The sequence below is a fragment of the Trichosurus vulpecula genome, chromosome 1, assembly GCF_011100635.1.
Source record: "Trichosurus vulpecula isolate mTriVul1 chromosome 1, mTriVul1.pri, whole genome shotgun sequence".
Taxonomy (NCBI): Eukaryota; Metazoa; Chordata; class Mammalia; order Diprotodontia; family Phalangeridae; genus Trichosurus; species Trichosurus vulpecula.
Genome location: NC_050573.1, coordinates 457,139,890 through 457,161,867, shown reverse-complemented (window position 1 = coordinate 457,161,867; position 21,978 = coordinate 457,139,890). Strand labels below are relative to the sequence as shown.

The 21,978-nt window shown below is 35.9% G+C and overlaps 1 protein-coding gene across 1 annotated transcript in view; it reads right to left on the bottom strand.

Annotated features, from left to right (window-relative positions):
* RASA1 (RAS p21 protein activator 1) overlaps positions 1–21,978 on the bottom strand; it is a 125,381-nt gene that overhangs the window by 63,351 nt on the left and 40,052 nt on the right. Inside the window, exons 2-7 of the mRNA XM_036736510.1 lie at positions 18,705–18,857; positions 17,452–17,587; positions 9,612–9,682; positions 3,640–3,757; positions 1,525–1,556; positions 617–669 (exon numbers count right to left, since the gene is read on the bottom strand). Of these exons, the coding sequence (XP_036592405.1) occupies positions 617–669; positions 1,525–1,556; positions 3,640–3,757; positions 9,612–9,682; positions 17,452–17,587; positions 18,705–18,857 (563 nt within the window). The remainder of the gene's footprint in view (positions 1–616; positions 670–1,524; positions 1,557–3,639; positions 3,758–9,611; positions 9,683–17,451; positions 17,588–18,704; positions 18,858–21,978) is intronic.

Sequence of the window (21,978 nt, the reverse complement as noted above, 5' to 3'; positions counted from 1 at the left end):
AAGTTAAAATTTAATGCATTTGCAAATAAGTCCCAATTGCTTAAGCTAATTTAATTGTAATTAGTTCCTATGATGTCTTAGACCATGGTGGTAAAATGTTTAATATATACACACACACACATATTTACACATAAACATGTTATTTTTGGAGTGAAAATAGAGAGCTTTAAACAAAAACAAACCAAAAAGCCTTTAAAATTCCAATGAACTCTTTTCCTTACCTAACTTTTAGAGTTTCATTCCCCCAAAATCAAGGTTTTTAAATAAAGAGCAATTCCCCAGTCCTGGTGAACTTATCAGATAAGCATTCATATCTGTATAGTGCTTTAAAGCTTGCAAAGAATTTTCTTCATACAAGAACCTTTTGAAAAAAGGTACTGCAGATTATCATCTTCATTTTATAAATAAGGAACTAGCTCTGACAGATTATCCAACTTGCTAGTGACTACTCAGCTGTCATACAGAACCCAATTATGATCAATTACCAAGTAACAACCAATCATGTATAAATTAAACACTAATAAACAAAATATCTGAAAGACATGAATATAAGTTAATTTACAGGTTTTTAAAGTACACATTAACAGTAAGAATATATATATATATATATATATACCTGTCATCAATAAAGCATAAGCTTCTTGTTTGGAAATCTTCCCATGGAACCATCTTAAAAATAAAACAAAGAGAAAATCCAAAAGTATATCTTTGTTGCTTTAATATAGATGGATAAAGGCTAAACATTAATTTACTAAGTCTCATTCAAAGAAAACACAATGGATTGGGTGAAAAGTCAACTTACGGAAGAAGCCATTTAGTAGAAACCCTGTTTGACCCAAAAACTTTTCTACAATATCCCCAACAGAAGGAGCTAGCCAGCCTCAACTAGAACAACCCCTAGCCCTAGCCTCTATTTCCTATTCCCTGCTCAGCAGGCCTCCTGAAAAAGAAGAACTCACAATATCTATTCTACTTTTGAAGTTTAAAAGTTTTCTTCAGAACAAGCCAACTTACTTCAACTCATTTTGATAAACTCTAACCTTGGTTTGTTTCCATCATCTCCCTCCTTTATTCCTACTCAAATACCACTGTTTATAGAAGTAATGAAACCATGCTGACTGGGTCCACTAAAAATTGAGGTTTAGAACCTTAGAATCATCACTGACTACTTTAAATATGATTTACTGTAATGTACTTAGATGTTCCTACTATGAGCAACACATTATGCTAGGCACAGGGAAAACAAAGACAGAAACGAAAAATGTATTTTCTTGTGCATATGAAGGACTTGTACTTGTTTGAGTCCAACATATAGTAGATATGCACTTCCCTGGATCAAATATCTTTCAAGATCACTTTCAACAATAAGATTTCCTCTATGTCCTCAATTGTAGTATTAATTTATATTCTCCACTAATAAAAAGCTAAAATTAACTTAATCAACATTAAATTATTATAAATTTTAAACTGGAGCTGCCTTATGGTTTGGTGACTTTGAAAAATAAAATGTTAATATTAACTTACATTTTGCCTTCATGTGGATCTTCTTCCCGACCCTAATTAAAGAGGGAGACATTAATATTTTACACCTTATATAATCTATTTTGCTGTTTTACTGAAATCAGATATTCAAATTAAAACAAGCCACACCTTTTATCTGTTTGTGTATATCAGGAGAGGTACATTTGTCTTAATGTGATATTTTCTTTCTAGAAAATCTTAGCATTTATTCTCAGCAATACAATGATCTAAGATGACTTTGAAGGGCTTACGATGAAAAATGCTATCATCCATTTCCAGAGAAAGAACTAATGGAGACTGAATACAGATCGAAACATACTTTTTTTTGCTTTATTTTTCTTGTGTTTTTTTTTGCAGGGGAGAGGGTCTGTTTTCTTTTACAACCTGACCAATATGGAAATGTTTTGCATGACCACACATGTATAAACTATATCAAATTGCTTGCTTTCTTCAATGAGGAGGGGCAAGAAAGGAGGGAGAATTTGGAGCTCAAAAATTTTATAACGAATGTTAAAAATTGTTTTTACATATAATTGGGGAAAAATAAAATTACCTAATTTAAAAAAAGAAAAGACAGTTTTAGCATATCTCTTCTATGAATGAGTTAGCTGATATGCATTAATACTCTAAATGAAACAAATTCTAATTAGATAAACAGTGATGTTTGCTCTACATAAACAATTACTTCATAAGATCTTATCCTCTTGCAATGTTTCTAATCATTAAGATAAACATGAGTATAAAGAAAAAACCAACATTCCATGGGTTAACAAAGGGGTTTTTGTGATATTTTTTTTTTAAACAAAGACAGTGCACAAAAATTTGAGGCACATTTTAAAATTCCTGTGGCTAGACAGGTGAAACAGAACTTATTCAGAGAACTTAGCAAAGAACTTTCACAACCTTTACAACTCTTTATTTTTTTTTTTTACAAAAATAGGTAAATCAAAGTCACGTGTATTAACTGTTTTACAGTGAAGAGAGAAGTTCAAATCTCTGCTAGCAGCCCCAAGATGTTTTTGTTCTATGTAACAAAAAGTAAAACAAAAAGATCATCCCTGATCCAACAGCCACTTCATCAAGTGAACAATTAGGTAAAAGATAAAAATGTCTTGTCTGATCTCATTTTTTGGAGCTGTCATGAGAAGGCAGGAACTAGCACATAACCAGATTCATGGCATAGTCTCAGAGTTTTCATATTTCTGAGCTGAGAAAGGTCCCTTAATGTCACTCTATCATACTGGAAGTTTTCAGGAAAGAATGTATTTATTTTGAAATTTTGAAAATATAGATGACTATATTTAAGTAATGTAGTTTATTTTTGTAATAAAACAACTTTTTTTTGCATTACATGTACATGTAGTATTTTGGAGCTAAAAAAACACTTAAGATGACCTCACCTGACATATATAAAGGGAAGCCCAAAGAAGTAAAGTGACTTTAATTCTCACTGAGAATTGAGAGTTACACAGTTAATAGCATAAGTGAGACTTAAGATTCAGATGCTCTTCCCCATCATATTCATATATTCACAAACACAGATTTAAAACGATAATTCATGCTACTATAGTAAGACATTTCCCATGTTTATAACTAATTGTCACATGAACAAAAAAGTGATGTGCCATGTAGTATGCAAACGAATGAGAAATCTAAAATAGAAAATTTTAATAATTAGGAAACACAAAAACATGTAAAATACTAGGGACAGGAATCTGAAACTGAAGCACTAATTTGCAGCCATTCCAAAGTTATGAGGTAAATTTGAGGTAGTGTTTCAAAATGCAGTTATCTGAAGACTGGTGAAAATATACATACACACAATATGCACTGGTCTTTAGATTCAAAATACAAGTTTCAAAAAGGCACAGAAGCTTCTATTATTTGATTCCCTAAGCAACATACTTTAATAGTCTAACATCATAACCTTCATTACATGTGAATATTAGTAAAAAAAATAAATTCTGCACCCTTTAGCAAAACAGACTATAAATAGAAACCAAACTTTCTCATCAAATGCTTTTCAATCAAAGCCAGAGTTCCTTAAGCATTTTCAGTTTTCCAAGGCTTTTAAAAAACTACATAGAATTCTTTATAAATTAAAAGAAAACCACCTACCACTTCTTCTACTAGATCTTCAACAATAAGGCCTTGCTCGTCTGTTCTTAGATTTGTAACCCACATCCATCCATCTTCTAATTCATTATGAACAATGAACATATCTCCTTTTAGGAAACTAAGGATAAAAATATTGAAGTTATTAAAAATGAAGTCACAGGAAAAAAAATATTAAAAAGGAAATTTTAAAAGTCATCTTACCATACCATAAACCAGTTAGATTAGATTAGGAGAAAATATCTAAGTAAAAGATGTATGCTAAGATAAAATGACAAATTGCAAGAGTCAGAATCAAAGCACTGACTAATCCAAGGAACAGACAATACATACATACATATGTGTGTTCAGCTCATGGCTGGCACTTAAGCATTTGCTGAATGTTTAATTCAGATAGCCATAAGATTAACAGAAATATGACAATTAGTTATAAACATTATCACCTTTCTCTGTGTGTGTATACGCGCGCCCACTCGCACACACGTGCTTTCAGATATGATTGATGTCATTCTGTTTTGCTTATCAATTACAAGGGAGGATTCTTGGAAACAATTTAGATGCCTAATGATTAGAGAATGGGTATCCAAATTATTGCACATAATGTAATATATTGGTACATGGGGCCCCAAGAAATTATGAATATGAACACTACAAAACTGCAAGAGAAGACAAGTAAACTGATGCAAAGTGAAACAAATAGAACCTGGAAAACAATATGCACGACTACAACAATATAAATGGAAAGAATAGCAAAGGAAAAACTCTTGAGTACTCTAATTATTATGATGATTAAGCTTACTGCTGAAAAAATGAACATCCTTTCCTTTTTTGGCAAAACCTGGGGAATATGGGTATAGAATAGTACATATATTGTCAGACTTGGTTTAGTTTGGCTAAATCCTTTTTTTCTTCCCTTTGTTGCACAACCTGGCTTTCAGGGCAGGGGAAGGAGGATATATTTGAAAATGAATATGCTGTTTTTAAAAAAAGATCAATAAAATTATTTTTAAAGGGGGTTTCTACTGGCTAGCTGTTACTAGAAAATGACAAGAATGTAAAAAAGCCTTAGTGAAAGATTTTAAAAATTTAATGTTAGTTATTTTAAGTAAGCACTATTGCTTTAAAAGGTTGAGCACACTAAGTATTTTCTAATAAAAACATAAACTGCAACACAGAGATAGATTCTGATCTACCACAGGCCACCATCCATCTAACCCTAGCACTTTATATCTTCATAGTAGCACCAAAGCAACATGTCACAAGAAGGCATGTTTAACCTATCTAACATCTTCAGAAATTGGGAATTTGCCCTAAATATTCTATTTTCTCTTAAGAGAGATGTCAATAAAGAAATGTATGAAAGACTTTTGAAAGTTAATTTTATTTTCGGGTGGTACCGCAATGCTGAATTTGAAGTCTGTGGATGTTGGTTTGAATGCTGGTCTATTGATTTACTAGCTGTGTGACCTGGAACAGTTATTTCAAACTCTAGGCCTCAAACTTCTTTAACTCTAAAATGAGGGAGGAGGGTGGGTCAAATGTTCTTTACATCCTCACCACTTCTAAAAATTAAGGCCAAATAATCTCTTAGCGCTAATTCTTTGTTAGTCATATTTAAACCAATAAATTCCTTGAATTTCTCCTCATCTACTTGCATTTTCAAGGAATGCCACCTAGTTCTACTATGCCAGGATTTGGTTAGAAGTTACACCAAGAGTTAGTTTTCATCTTTTCATAGCCCTTCATGGTTTTATAGATGTCAATAACATTACCTTTTAGCCTTAATCATTCCAAACTAAAATGCCCTAATATGTTTCTCTGTTCTCATACACTGGAACAACCTGCTCTACCGGCTCCTCATGTCTTCCTGAATTAAATATGATTGTGGGGTTTTTTTGTTTCTTTTTTTGAGTCATCTATGTATTTAGCTGTCATTTATGTATTTTTTTGCTTATTTATTTATTTATAAAAGTAAAGATATTCTGCATCCAAACTACATTTTAAACCTGGACAATGAGGACTCCGGAGTTGGGATCTTTTTTTTTTTTAAATTTTATTTTAGACTCAAGGGCAAGAACACAAATATAGAATAGAGAAAAGAAACAAAGCATATCATAACTCTAATTATGAAACTTAAACACAAAGAAAAAGCATGTCGTATGCATGGCAGAACATAAGAGAGGATTCAAAATATGTACCAATAAATTTTCATTTCAAGAAAGCCTGTATGATAAATAATACACACTGCATTGAGAATTTTTCTTTGCTTCCTTGTGAGTTTTCTTTTGTTCTCTGCTGGGCATTTTTTTACTCTGTTCTTTTTTTCCCTCTCCCCACACCCCCGGAAGGCTAAGATTTAGGCATGTTTCTCTATAGCTATATAGATATATACATACACATATACATTTATAAATGCATATATGGAGACATATACTTTCCCAAACATACTCTACTCCTGATCTTTGTATGTTTGTGCATATTTCTTGTTTCCTATCCCTCCTGACTCCTCTACTTTACTTCTACGCACTACCTTGTCCTCCTATTACTTGCCTACTCCCCTCCTCCCCTACCTTCCCATTCCCATAAATCTAAACATCCTTCTATACCTCCCTTTACCTATTCCCTCATTCTACCCTCTAAAAATCCTTCCCTTGTGCTCTCCCCCCTCCCTATACCCCTACCATTTTATTTCGTCTAAATTTAGAAGATTTTTATACTCTTCTAAATATATATATATATGGATTGTTCCCTCTTAAACCCACTCCTGATGAAAGTAGGTTACCAGAACTACCAGCCCTCCTCCCCCATCTAAATCCTCTGTATCCTTTCTTCCTCTTGCACCTCATTTGTATAAAATAATTACTCTTTTTAGCTGCTCTTAAGTGGTTTGACTTTTTAAATACATATTGTAGTCAGGTTTACCGCAATCTTTCTTATGAGCTCGCCAATTATTAATAAGAATCTTAGACATACATTTTACATATATAAAAGGTAAACACAGTCTGTCTTTATGAATCTCATATAATCAGTCTTTGGTATGTACCTTATGTTTCTCTTGCTTCTTGTATGTCGAATCTTCTAGTAAGTTCAGGATTTTTTTTTAAACAAAGTCTTCAAAGTCTGAGAGTTTATCAAATATCCATTTTTTTTTCATTCAGGATAATACTTAACTTTTCAGGGTATGATATTTTTGGCCAGAGCCCAAGGTCTTTTGCTCTTTGATGTACTGTGTTCCAAGAGCTGTGGTCCTTTAATGCCTGTGCTGCTAGGTCTTGTGTAATTCTAATTGTGGCATTATCATATTTAAATTGTTTTAATCTTGATGCTTTTAATATTTTATCCTTGAGTTGGGGATTTCAGAACTTGACTATGATATTCCTATGAGTTTTTCTCATAGCATCTCTTTTAAATGGTGATTGATAGATTTTTTTTTCTATTTCTACTTCCCTGCCTTGTTCTAATGCTTCAGGACAATTTTCTTTAATTATTCTTGTATTGTTGTATCAAGATTCTTTTTTTGATCATGACTTTCAGTTACTCTGATTATTTTTATATTTTCTCTTCTTGATCTATTCTCCAAATCTGCTGTTTTTCTTATGTTTCACTTTCTCTTCTATTTTTTCATTATTCATATTTTAACTATATCTTGATCTCTTATAATTTCACTGGCTTCACTTTGCCCAATTCTAATTTTCAAGGTGTCATTTTCCTCCTTAAGATCCTGGATCTCCTTTTCTAATTGGTTGACCTTCTTTTCATAATCATCTTGTTTTTCTCGGATTATTTTTCTTTTTTTTTTAGTTTTTCCTCCATATCTGTGATATGATTTTTAAAGTCTTTTTTAAGATTTTCTATAAATTCTTTTTGGGCAGGTGACCATTTGACATTACTCTTTGGGGGTTTTTTAACTTCAATATCCTCCTCTGAAGATGAACCCCAGTCATCTCTATTCCCATAACAGCTTTTTATGGTTGGATTCTTTCTCCTTTGCCTGTGCATTTTTTGTTTTAATAGCTTGATTTTTGTAATCACCTCTAGCCCTGGGGTATGGAATATGGTGCCTTTTGCCCCAGAATTTCAGTTCTCCCCTCTAGCTTGGAACCAAAGCCAAACCTCCAACCTCCAGTAAGTGCCCACAGCCGGGGGCTTTCTGCCCCACTGCTTCTACACTTACCAGGTATGTGCTAGTTCCTTCTCTCCCCCACTGCTCTTCGCAGCAAAGCTGGGTCTGGTGTTCCTCATCAGGAAAGGGACCCTCACTGTTCCTGGGCTCAAACACCCAACTCCCCTCACTTTCCCTTCACTATTCCAGGGTGAAAAGTTCCTGTGGCTGGAGCTGAGGCAGCCTCTCAAACCAACCAACTTCAGGACTTACAGCTTATTTAAGCATCTAGCCACTTATTGTTAAAATATAACCCAGCTTGGAGGTGTTTACTCTTCTCAGGGACTAAACCTCATCCAGGGATTTTTTTTCCAATCTTCTCAAATTGTCCCAGCAAGATCCTGGTCGTGCCCCTATTCTTCTTTGTCTCTACCCACACTTTTGTTTGCCCTAAGAGGCTATTTTAACTCTTTGGGGGGGGGGGAATCGTGACAGCTTTGAATTTTTTGACCTACTCAGCCATCTTCCCAGAATCCTCCCTTAAATATGATTTTGTATACACAGGTGAACCAGAGTTTTGTTTTTTGGGTTCTTTTTTTGAGAAGTGCCTCCTTGGAGGTCTTCAAACAGAGGTTGGATCAGTGGTGTCAAACTCAAATAGAAATGAGAAACATTCATCCACATGTGAGAATCCCTATGGGCTGCATATTGACTTAGTTTTAAAAATTATCTGTATTTTATTGTAGTTTTATTTGTTTTTGCTAAAAAATTTCCCAATTACATTTTAATTTTGGTTTGTACTGCACTCGCAAGTGTTGTGAGCCATGTATTTTGATAACTCTAAGCTAAATGACAGCTTGTTGAGTGTGTCATATGGTGGGGACACCTTTCATTTATAAGTTGGACTTCGTGGGCATTGAGCTCCCTTCCAATTCTCAAATTCTATAATTCTGGGATTCTATAAAGGCAGAATGTTTTCAATACCTTTGATTTCTACCCTTTATGGTCATTACCAGGACTTAGCCTTCCTCAGTCTTAGTCTACTCATCTGTAAAATGAGGAGGTTAAAGCCTGAGGTCCCTTCCAGTGATAGACCTACATTCTCTTAACTATTATCATCTTATCAATAAAGGAAATAAAACAGTGATAGACTGAAAGGAATTAAAATGTTGAGACTGAAGGCCAAGGCAATCTGATGGTAGAGAAGGCCTCGATCAAAAAGCAGCCTTCTTTGCTTGAACACATTGTTCTACTCTGGATTTCTTCAAATGCAGGAGACTATTCATAAGCACAGGGACTAGACCTGTGATGTCACTGAAACAAGAACTCCTAGGTGAGGAAAATCCCTTCAACCAATGCAGATCAGCACCTTTCCTGCAACTTAAGAGTGTTAATATAAATTGCCCACAGTTTTCTTGGATGTGAGAATGGCTATCTATTCATTATGGCACACTGACTCTCATAAAGTATGGTTAAAATGACTAATACAGTATCTTAAATTAGCTGAAAAACCTGAAGGAAATGAATATCTGGATGCAGGGTTGGGAACAGCCATCTGAATACATGGATCAATATGAAATAAGGTGAATAACAATATCAACCATCCTCTGGCCGTGACAGAACATAATAAAACCAAAGCCAGACTATCTTTCCTTTTACTCCCTTAGCTCTTACAATGCACAGAGGTCAGCCAAAACAGGGATTAAGGAGCATGGGCTCATGCTTGGATAGTCTGAATCGGTTTCAATTCTAGATATACCACCAGAGCCTTACAGTCTTTCTAGCCTAAGCCTGAAAGCCCTATATCCTCCAGATTTCAAAACAATGCTCACCACACTAAGTCTAGTCATGAGATCATACATGAAAAAGATACCTGATTTCATCTGTGTCTGGTACTTTTGTATAAGGGAGGATTGCTCGTACACGCCTTCTATCTTCCACTGGCTGAAATGGGAAAACAAGGAAGTTTTTTAAATGGATAATTGTTTTCTCAAACTCAAGTGCCACATTCATAAAAAAAGAATCAAATCCCATTACAATAACCTTTACAGTACTGCACACATTATTGAGTACTTTAATTTTGTATCTTCAAAGAAAGGAAGTAGGGATCACCCAAAGGGCAATGTAAAGGCTGTTCAAGGTGGACATGAGCAGGGTGAAACACATTACAAATGACGAATTATGCAGGTGTATAAGATGCCATAAGAAAAGTGTTATAACCTGGAAAAAATGGCCTGCCACATAGCAAGCTTGAGGGACAACCAAAGATAAATATCTTTGACAAGAATGTGATGCCTTTTTTATGCCTTCCTTAAGAGGGTTAAACAGTATTATATTTGATATTATCTCTTACAAGGACACCCAGTTTTTGACAAATGAATAGGAGACTCCTTGCGGGAGAACCTTCACCAATTATTTTATATATCTTCTCTATAGCATTTCATCAATTTGTGGCTAAAAGCATATGGTATGTTATAAAATATTTCTTTCAAAAATATGCCTGTTTCTTTCTCATTGCTTCATGATGAATGCCCCTGATGTATGGGATGGCTTATTCTTGTAAAAATTTTGTAGAGATAAAAAAGTAGGTACATGGACAGGTAGGTATTGATATTTTCATCCTTTTCATCTCTTCTTTAGAGTATTAATAAGGTCCAATATTTTATAGTGTCAACACCTGGAGCTGATACTATATGAAAAAGTAGAATGATTCATATTTCAATTCTTCAATGATTTGTATATTTATCAGAATGGTTATTTCTTCCGCTGATGTAAACTGTGATTCCTCATTATGTAAATGGTACACCTAAATTACTCTGTCCAAAAAATTCATCACCCAGCAGCTAACCTAGTGACAATTTAGGTTGATCTCTGGTTAAACTTCTGGTCCTCAGAAAACCAATATACAAACCCACCACTAGGCCACTAAATTGGACATAGAACTTTAAAAACTGGAATTGGAAGAAACATCTGAACCTGATCAAGCACAAAGAGAAGAAGTTAATGCTACAGGTACACAATTTTAAAGACACTGAGGGATGAATTTTTCAAGAAAGGAAGATTCCCTAATCATTCAACAAGCCTATGTCCCAAATGCATTACTAGGAGATAAGGATATAAACACACACTGAAATTAATTGCATTCTCAAGGAACTGTATAATCTAATGGAAAAGAATAATTCTTTTACCCTCTCCCCCCAAAAAAGGTAAACATCATCAACTACCAACCTATATGCCTTCTTCATCTCTATACAAATATCTGTGAAAATCAAGAGCTTCGTTGGAAAACATAAGGGAACAGATAAGCTATAAAAAAATATACTTCTCAGTCAATAATATGACTGTTAAAGGTGTATTTGAAAAAGTTATACCCAGAAAGCTTTCTTCAGACACAGTGTCTCATATATGCAACAAAATCAGAAGACACTGGGATACAATATGATTGAGATACAGAGTAGTATGGTGACAAATGCTGGTTCAAGAGTCAGGAACCAGCATCAACCAAACTCTGGATGCCAGCTAAAGAACTGACCTCTCAAATGGGACTCTTGACCTCTTGGGGCAGGGACAGCTCTACATCCAATTTCAGCGGGAAGATGCTATGGAGGACAAGACCTTCACCCCTCACCCCAAGATTGTGAGCCCCGGGCAGGTAAGTAGCACTAGAGCACCTGCCCTAGAGTCAGGAGGACATGAGTTAAATCCGACCTCAGACACTTGACACACTTACTAGCTGTGTGACCTTGGGCAAGTCACTTAACCCCAATTGCCCTGCCTTCCCCCCTCCAAAAATACAAACAAAAAAGATTTTTAGCTCCATTTGTTCGAGGGGGGAATGATGATATTGTTTTATAAGCTAATTTTGCGTTATCCCTGTTATACTGTTGTAAAGTTCTGTTGACACCAGTTATCCCAAAACTCCTACTGATTGCCCCACTGACTTATGTAATGTGTAAGAAAGATCTTGAGGCCAAATGTAATGGTAATTTGGTAATGGTAACAGGCCTATGTGGCTTGCTTATGTCACAGGAAGCCTAAGTCACATGTGGTAGGAGGAGCTTGCTGAAGGAGAGGAACTGGAAGGGTGGAACAGGAAATCCTCAAAGCTGTTAAGAGCTGAGGGAGAGAGCAAACCTGCGCTGTGAGTGTTTGTTGGTGGCAAGGCCACAGTAGGGGGTGGGGAGGTTATAGAATGGAATCTTTCTCTGCTGTGATAATATGTATTAATTTCTTTGCTGCTATGATGGATTGGACTTACCGGTTTTGGGATCTGGTTCTCTGGTATCTAAATAAATGGTTTGCTTCTTCCACATTCTATATGGCAAATCTCATATTTTGTGATACAGAACTACAAAGGCATAATTACAATTATTGTCTATATTGTGATTATTGCCTTGCTAACATAAGCTCTCAAGTCTGTCCACCAATACATACAACTTGTACAAGAATTTCAGAGAGACAATAAAATGAGTCTAGGCTGAACAAGAAGAAGAGATAAAGTTATACACAGTGCTTCCAAATTGCTCACATATTCAAAGGCCAGTTTTTAACTCCCACAATTTCTGGTAAGGTGGCATGGCTGTTAACCATAGTAATAGAATAATTAAAATTGCGAACTACTCAAAGGCAAAGATGTGTGACTAGTAGTGGTAGGTTGAATCACGTACAATGCCAACAATGGCTTATAAGAAAGAAGTATCTTACAAGATCTTATTTAACATACATAAGAACATCAGAAAAGTGGAACACTTATGTACCAAGAATAAAAACCAACAGATGAAGAGAGTTGGTACCTTCAAAATACTAGTAAAACAAAGAGGAAGACCTCTAACAAATCTTCATTTAGCAAATAAAGAAACGGAGAAAGTACTCACACTGAAAATATCATAGATCCTTCAAAGTATGTTTAAGTATTTCAAAAACTGTGTTCTCTAAAATTCCTCCTTCAAGAGGGACAGGGGTGGGGGAAGGGCAGGGGGCTAAGGAAGGAACACAACTAAACACTTAACTATTCTTGAAATAGCCAAGGAATTAAGACAAGAAATATTAGAATTAGAATTTGGGAGCTGGAAATAACCAGAGATCATGAAATAAATACAGCAAGCCCTGTCCCTCTCCTTAAAGATGATGAGGCCGAGATAAATGGTAAAACTGACTGCAATTTTATCTATTTAGTGATTTTACCTATTTAGTGTTTTACTTAGTTTATAAAATGTCTATTTAATTTTTTAATAAGATTATCACAAAATTTTACTAGGTTTTGCATTCCTTTTTTGTACATAAACTCCTCTTTTTTGGCATAGGTAATGTGGTGTAATACAATGAGTCCTGGACTTGGCATCTGTGATTCAAGTTCCAACACCAAAATATACTAATTATGTTATTCCGGACAAATCATTCCACCTCTCTAAGCCTACACGTCCATCCTCAGTGGTAAAATAAGGCTAGACACATGACTGCTAAAAAAAAGTCCCTTTCAATTCAAATTCTATGACTCTACATTTGAGGTTTAAATGACATATCAATAGGTAAAAAAAATTCCCAAATTGTTAAAATATAATCAAATATATTTAATTCTGGAAGTACACAATATAAATTATTTCTTAATGATTCACAAGTACTTAAAGGTCTCAAAGTGCCTCATGTTTATCACTTTATAGCAATAATGATCATAAGCAGAGGCAGAGCCAAGATGGCAGAGTAAAGGGAGGGACTCACCTGAGCTCTCCCCCAAACCCCTCCAAATACATTTTAAAAATGATTCTAAACAAATTCTAGAGCAGCACAACCCACAAAAAGATGGAGTTAATTTTCCAGCCCAAGACAACTCAGAAGGTCACAAGGAAAGGTCTGTTGCAACAGTGTGAGGAAGGGGTGCAGTCCAGTACAGAACACACCAGCACACCGTGTGTGACCCAGGCCCAGGAGCAAGCCTGAAGCAACAGAATCACTGGCAACAGTGGTGGTTTCCTGACCTCTCAGCCCACAGACACCAAAGACAACTCAGAAAGTCAGCAGGAAAGGTCCGTGCACCTGAGTGAGAGTGGAGCACTCCAGTACAGGCCATCCCAGCACAGCCCCAGACCCAGGAAACCAGGAGCAAGCCTTGGGAGTGACTGAATCAGCAGTGGCTGCTTCCAGAGTTCTCAGCCCACAGATGGTAAGGGGAATTGAACACTTGGTCAGAAGGAGAATACAGAGGTCTTTTTGCTAGCACTGAGGCAAGACTCTGCTGCTTTGTTCATACCGTGGATCCCAGTCCTAGGTGGCAGTCCCAGGGCCAGGAGCGATAGCATAGCAGAGCTTCTGGCAACGGAGGAGCAGAGTCGGCTCCTCACATTTCCAAGGCTGAAAAGAGTGCTTGTGGTTGCTCATAGACCAGAGCACAGGCCAAGAGAGGAGTAAACACATCATCTTAGAATCATACCACCTTGAAAGAACTGGAAATTCATAGGTCCCTAGAAGAACCTCTGAAAACAGCTGCACAAAACCCCTGAAGCTTAGGACAGTTTTCTCTACACACTAGAAGCAGAGCCCTACTTTAACAAAGACTTAGAAGTCAAGTAGTAGGCTACGAAAATGAGAAAACAAGAGAAAATATTCTGAATATAAAAAGTTATTATGATGACAAGGAAGATGAAAACACACACTCAGAAGAAGACAACAAAGTCAAAGCTCCTACATCCAAAGCCTCCAAGAAAAATATGAATTGGTCTCAGGCCACGAAGAACTGAAAAAGGATTTTGACAATCAAGTAAGAAAGGTAGAGGAAAAACTGGAAAGAGAAATGAGAATAATGCCAGAAAAATATGAAATACAAGTCAAGAGCCTGGTAAAAGAGACAAAAAAAAATACTGAAGAAAATAACACCTTAAAAAACAGACTAGGCCAAACGGTAGAAGAGGTCCAAAAGTCAATGAGGAGAAGAATGCCTTAAAACACAGAACTGGACAAATGGAAAAGGAAGTACAAAAGCTCACTGAAGAAAATAATTCCTTAAAAATCAGAATGGAGGGGCAGCTAGGTGGTGCAGTGAGTACAGCACCGGTCCTGGAGTCAGGAGGACCTGAGTTCAAATCCGGCCTCAGACACTTGACAAACTTACTAGCTGTGTGACCTTGGGCAAGTCACTTAACCCCAATTGCCCTGCCTTCCCCCCTCAAAATAAAATAAAAAAAAAAATTCTAAAGTTAAAAAAAAAAATAAAAAATCAGAAGGGAGCAAATGGAATCTAATGCCTTTATGAGAAATCAAAAAACAATAAAACAAAACCAAAAGAATGAAAAAAATAGAAGACAATGTGAAATATCTCACTGAAAAAACAGCTGACCTGGAAAATAAATCCAGGAGAGATAATCTGAAAATTATTGGACTACCTGAAGGCCATGTTCAAAAACAGAGCCTACATATCATCTTTCAAGAAATAATCAAGGAAAACTGCCCCAATATTCTAGAACCAGAGGGTAAAATAGAAATTGAAAGAAACCACTGATCGTTTCCTGAAAGAGGTCCCAAAAGGAAAACTCCCACGAATATTATAGTCAAATTCCAGAGTTCCCGGGTCAAGGAGAAAATATTACAATGAGCCAGAAAAAAAAAAACAAATCTAGTATTGTGGAAACACAACCAGGATAACACAAGATTTAGCAGCTTCCACATTAAAGGATTCAAGGGCTTGGAATATAATATTCCAGAGGGCAAAGGAGCTAGGTTTACAACCAAGAATCAGCTACCCAGAAAAACGGAGCATAATCCTTCTGGGGAAAAAATAGACATTCAATGAAATAAAGGATTTTCATACTTTTTTTTGATGGAAAGAACCAGAGCTGAATAGAAAATGTGACTTTCAAACACAAGACTCCATAGAAGTATAAAAAGTATAAACAGGAAAGGGAAATCATAAGGGACTTGATAAAGGTTGCACTATTTAGATTCCTGAAAGGGAAAATGATATTTGTAACTGATAAGACCTTTCTCATTATTAGGACAGTTAAGAAGGAGAGTGTGTGTGTGTGTGTGTGTGTGTGTGTGTAGAGGTAGAGAGAGAGAGAGAGAGAGAGAAAGAAAGAGAGAGAGAGAGAGAAAGAGAAAGAGAGAGAGAGAGATTGGGCAGGCACAGGTATGAGTTGAGTATGAAGGGATGATACCTAAAAAATAAAATTAAGGGATGAGAGAGGTAGAATGGGGTATATTATCTCACATAAAAGAAATAGAAAAAGCTTCTACAGTGGAAGGGAAGAGGGGTAAGAAGAGTGGGAGTGAGTGAATCTTTCTCTCATCAGAACTGGCTCAAAGAGGGAATAACATACACAATCAGGTACAGAAATCTATCTTACCCTACCCTTTAGTAGGAAGGGAAGGGGGTAAGAGAAGGTGGGGAGGTGATAGAGAAGAGGACATATTGGTAGAGGGGGTGGACAGAAACAAACACTTTTGAGGAGAGACAGAGTAGAAGAAGAGAGAATACAATAAAAAGGGGGGGGATGGATTTTGAAGAAAGTTTCTCTGATAAAGGCCTCATTTCTCAAACATACAGAGAACTGAGTCAAATTCATTTTATAAGAGCTATTCCCCAATTGACAAATGATTAAAAGATATGATCAGTTTTTGTAATCGAAGCTATCTATAGCCATATGAAAAAATATAACTCACTACTGAGTGGAGAAATGCAAATTAAAACAAGAGGTACTACCTCACATCTATCAGATTGGCTAATAAGACAGAAAAAGTAAATGACAAATGTTGGAGGGGATGTGGGAAAAATGAGATATTAATGCACTGTTGGTGGAGCTGTGAACTGATTGATTCAACCATTTGGTAGAGCAATTTGGAACTATGCCCAAATGGATATAAATCCATGCATACCCTTTGACCTAGTAATGCCGCTACTATGTCTGTATCCCAAGAGAAAAAAGAAAAAAAGAAAAAGACCTATATGCACAAAAATATTTATAGTAGTTTTCTGGGGACGAAGAATTAGAAATTAAGGGGATGCCCTTCAATTAAGGAATGGCTGAACAAGTTCTGGTATGTGATTATGATGGTATACTATTATACCCTAAGAAATGATAACCAGGATGTTCTCAGAAAAACCTGGGAAGACTTGCATGGGATGATGCAAAGTGAAATGTACTGGGTAGAAAGTAACAGCAATATTGCAACATGATCAGCTGTGAATGACTTAGCTATTCTCAGCAATACAAGGATCCAAGACAACTCTGAAGGACTTAGGATGAAAAATGCTATCCATCTGCAAAGAAAGAACTGATGAAGTCTAAATATAGATTAAAGCATACTTTTTTACTTTATTTTTCTTGAGGGTTTTTTTTAGCATACGTTTTCTTTCACAACATGACTATTATGGATATGTTTTGTATGACTACACATGTATAACCTATATCAAAATGCTTGCAATGAGGGGAGTAGGGAGAGAGGGAGAGAATTTGGAACTCAAGGTTTTCAAAATGAATGTTAAAAATTGTTTTTACATGTAACTGGGGAAAAATAAAATACTAAATAAATGAAAAGAAAATAATGATCATAAGTAAAAATCCATATTTAATCCTGTTGCTCTAATGTTACCAACAAGAACATTACAACATACTTTTCATTTAAAAAAATAACAATATTTAACAGAAGCTGAAACCTATAATCTCTTATGTTTATGTCAATTAATCAAGTTTTGAAAATTTGTATTCTAAAGTTTTACTTGCCTCAGGAGGTGCTACTGGATAAAGTAATTTTTCTCCTTTAAGCAAACAAGACACATGACTGTAATAACCGATTAGATCTGATAACGAAGAAAATCGTCTTCCGCCAATGTAATAATCTCCACACATAGCAATAATCCTGTTTGTAAAGTCAAAAAGAATCAAATATAGTATGTTGTTGATAAATTAACATATGAATTTATTTGATGCAATTTTAAAAACTAAATGGCAAAAATAAAGTTTTTTTAATAATCCATTTTAAATGCTTCTCAAATTTTTATCAAATTTATTGTTAAAACTACTCTTTTCATTGCATACTAAGTTTTGGGAAGTATTAGCTTTTTTTAAATAAATGGCATGACATATGTTGAATGCCAGAGCCCTATATGAATTAAACAATTAACTAAAATATTTGAAAATCTTTAATAATACAACTTTCCACTCCTTTCCCCAGCCCCATTTCTCATCATTCATTTTGAATTCACAATATAAGCCATTCTTTCTTTTTTTGCTAATATATGGGCATTGGAAAGAAACATTTATGCAAACTTATGCAAATATAAAAGGCAATAATAAATTTAAAATATATTAGATGAGGAACAATTCATATTCTTAAACTTCATTTTAATATTTATAATTTTAACTATGCTATTTTAATATCAGAAGTTCTGCACCTCAGGTATAGCTATTCTTCCCCCAAATTTTGTCTTAACAACAGCTAAATCACCTATACAAAAGCACAAAATGGAGTATTTGGATCTGATAACTAAAAAATTGCTTTCCTATCTGATTGGTACGAACACTGGGAAAAATATAAACCAAATAAGCAAGAGAGAGGGATGTATAGGTGTGTGTGTGCGCGTAAGTAAATGTAACTTTTTTATTGGAAGGGTCTTTCAGGTTTTTTTTTCTGCTTTTTTTTTTAATCTACAACTTTATGAACTTTAACTCAAGCTTTAACACTCAAGAATTCTTTGCATTTCTTTATTTTGTTAGTGACAGCAAATGTATTTCAGATAATCTCAATAAATGCTTAGTAAATCAACAGTGTTTTAAATCAGAAGAAATAAACTGAATATTCAATACTACCCTTTACTATGTACTGGTGACTAAATCACTTGAACTGAAAATAACGTATAATTTAAATACCATCCAGCTTATAACCCCATACAAAGCGAGATGAGAATATTTCTACATATTAAACAAATAGTATTTTTCTACAGAAGCAAAATTTTTATACAGCAGCAAAAACTTACCTAAAATGATTGACAACATTTGTTTTGCTAAGGAATGAAAGCACAAAGGATCCTGGTCTCCGATCACTCTCTCGTATTAGGTAACTGCCAGGTTTCCCTGCTTGTCGGAGGCGTTCTTCTGCTATGGTTCGATCAAGTTTTCCATGATACCATCTAAGAAAAATAAAAGAATTCAAGAAAATGCCATTATTCAAAAGGGCAAACGTTAAGATAATAGTGCTAGTTTAAGGGGAGGGCATGAAATGCTTTAAATATCCACGTTTTATTTCCAACTTTTCCAGTAACTAATTTTGACCCTGAACAAATTATATACAAGTCTATCTAAACTGTTTTGTCTTTTTAAAACACTAGATCTCCTCATCTGGACCAGGATAGAGCATCAGGGGCTACTGACAGGCTGATAGCACTAATGACTGACACAGAGGAACTATAATCTACTCTGTTTTTGACATGCGCAGGTTCGTCTCTCCTTAAGCAACTAGTGACTCACTGTAGACATTGGGCTGACATAGATCTGACAAAACCCTCTAGTCTCACAACTCCCAAACTCAAGAGATTCCTCAGCCTGAGACTCTCAAGGCTTCTAACACCACACTCATCATCTTAAAGGTTTCTGTCAAAATCAGTACATAATCCATAGCCAATGTGTTTTTTTTCTCTTTCTTTTTTATTTAATATATTTAGTTTTCAGCATTGATTTTCACAAGAGTTTGAATTACAAATTTTCTCCCCATTTCTACCCTCCCCCCCACTCCAAGATGGTGTATATTCTGGTTGCCCTGTTCTCCAATCAGCCCTCCCTTCTGTCACCCCACTCCCCTCCCATCCTCTTTTTCCCTTCCTTTCTTGTAGGGCAAGATAAATTTCTACGTCCCATTGCCTGTGTATCTTATTTTCTAGTTGCATGCAAAAACTTTTTTTTGTTTGTTTTTGAACATCGGTTTTTAAAACTGAGTTCCAAATTCTCTCCCCTCATCCCTTCCCACCCACCCTCCCTAAGAAGTCAAGCAATTCAACATAGGCCACATGCGTATCATTATGTATAATGCACGTTGTGAAAGACTAACTATATTTTGCTCCTTCCTAACCTATCCCGCTTTATTGAATTTTCTCCCTTGACCCTGTCCCCCTTCGAAAGTGTGTGTTTTTGATTACCTCCACCCCCCCCCCATCCGCCCTCCCTTCTATCATCCCTCCTTTTCTTTTTATCTTCTTCCTCCTTTTTTTCTGTGGGGTAAGATACCCAATTGAGTATGTATGGTATTCCCTCTTCAGGTCAGATCTGATGAGAGCAAGATTCACTCATTCCCCCTCACCTGCCTTCTCTTCTCTTCCTACAGAACTGCTTTTTCTTGACACTTTTATGTGAGATAATTTACCCCATTCTATCTCTCCCTATCTCCCTCTCTCAATATATTCCTCTCTCATCCCTTAATTTGATTTTATTTCTTTTAGATATCTTCCCTTCACCTTCAAGTCACCCTGTGCCCGCTCTCTCTCTTTCTATACATATATATACACATACATATATACATACACTCACATATACATTTATATACATAAACATATATATACGTACATATATATACATACACATACATATATATACACACACATACATTATACACACACACACACACACACACACACACACACACACACGTTCTCTTCAGCTACCCTAATACTGAGGTCTCATGAATCATACACATCATCTTTCCATGTAGGAATGTAAACAAAACAGTTCAACTTTAGTAAGTCCCTTGCAATTTCTTTTTCTTGTTCACCTTTTCATGCTTCTCTTGATTCTTGTGTTTGAAAGTCAAATTTTCTATTCAGCTCTGGTCTTTTCACTGAGAAAGCTTGAAAGTCCTCTATTTTATTAAAAATCCATATTTTGCCTTGGAGCATGATACTCAGTTTTGCTGGGTAGGTGGTTCTTGGTTTTAATCCTAGCTCTACTGACCTCCAGAATATCGTATTCCAAGCCCTTCAATCTCTTAATGTGGAAGCTGCTAGATCTTGGGTTATTCTGATTGGTTTCCACAATACTCAAATTGTTTCTTTCTGGCTGCTTGCAGTATTTTCTCCTTGATCTGGGAGCTCTGGAATTTGGCAACAATATTCCTAGGAGATTTCTTTTTGGGATCTATGTGAGGAGGTGATCTGTGGATTCTTTCAATTTCTGTTTTGCCCTGTGGCTCTAGAATATCAGGGCAGTTCTCCTTGATAATTTCTTGAAAGATGATATCTAGGCTCTTTTTTTGATCATGGCTTTCAGGTAGTCCAATAATTTTTAAATTCTCTCTCCTGGATCTATTTTCCAGGTCAGTGGTTTTTCCAATGAGATACTTCACATTGTCTTCCACTTTTTCATTCCTTTGGTTCTGTTTTATAATATCCTGATTTCTCATCAAGTCACTAGCTTCCATTTGCTCCAATCTAATTTTTAAAGTAGTATTTTCTTCAGTGGTCTTTTGGACCTCCTTTTCCATTTGGCTAATTCTGCCTTTCAAGGCATTCTTTTCCTCATTGGCTTTTTGGAGCTCTTTTGCCATTTGAGTTAGTCTATTTTTTTAAGGTGTTGTTTTCTTCAGTATATTTTTCAGTATTTTTGGGGGTCTCCTTTAGCCAGTCATTGACTTGTTTTTCATGGTTTTCTTGCATCCGTCTCATTTTTCTTCCCAATTTTTCCTTTACTTCTCTAACTTGCTTTTCCAAATCCTTTTTGAGCTCTTCCATGGCCTGAGACCAGTTCGTGTTTCTCTTGGAGGCTTTTGTTGTAGGCTCTTTGACTTTGTTGACTTCTTCTGTCTAAATGTTTTGGTCTTCTTTGTCACCAAAGAAAGAATCCAAAGACTGAGACTGAATCTGGGTGCGTTTTCACTGCCTGGCCATATTCCCAGCCAACTAACTTGACCCTTGAGTTTTTCAGCGGGATATGACTGCTTGTAGAGTTAAGAGAACTATGTTCCAAGCTTGGGGGGATGCGCCAGCTCTGCCACACCAGCACTCTTCTTTCCCCAAGAACCCCCAACCCTGACTGGACTTAGATCTTCAGCAGGCTCTTCACTCCTGCTCTGATCCGCCACTTAATTCCTCCCAGGTGGGCCTGAGGCTGGAAGCAACTGCAGCTGTAGTTCTGTAGCTGCCCCACCTGTGCTGCCCCGGGGGCGGTGGCCAAACAGCAAACACCTTTTTTTTTTTTTTCCACTCTGTCCCCAGTAGCTTTTCCCACTAACCTTCTCTGTTGTCTTTGGTGTTTGTGGGTTGAGAA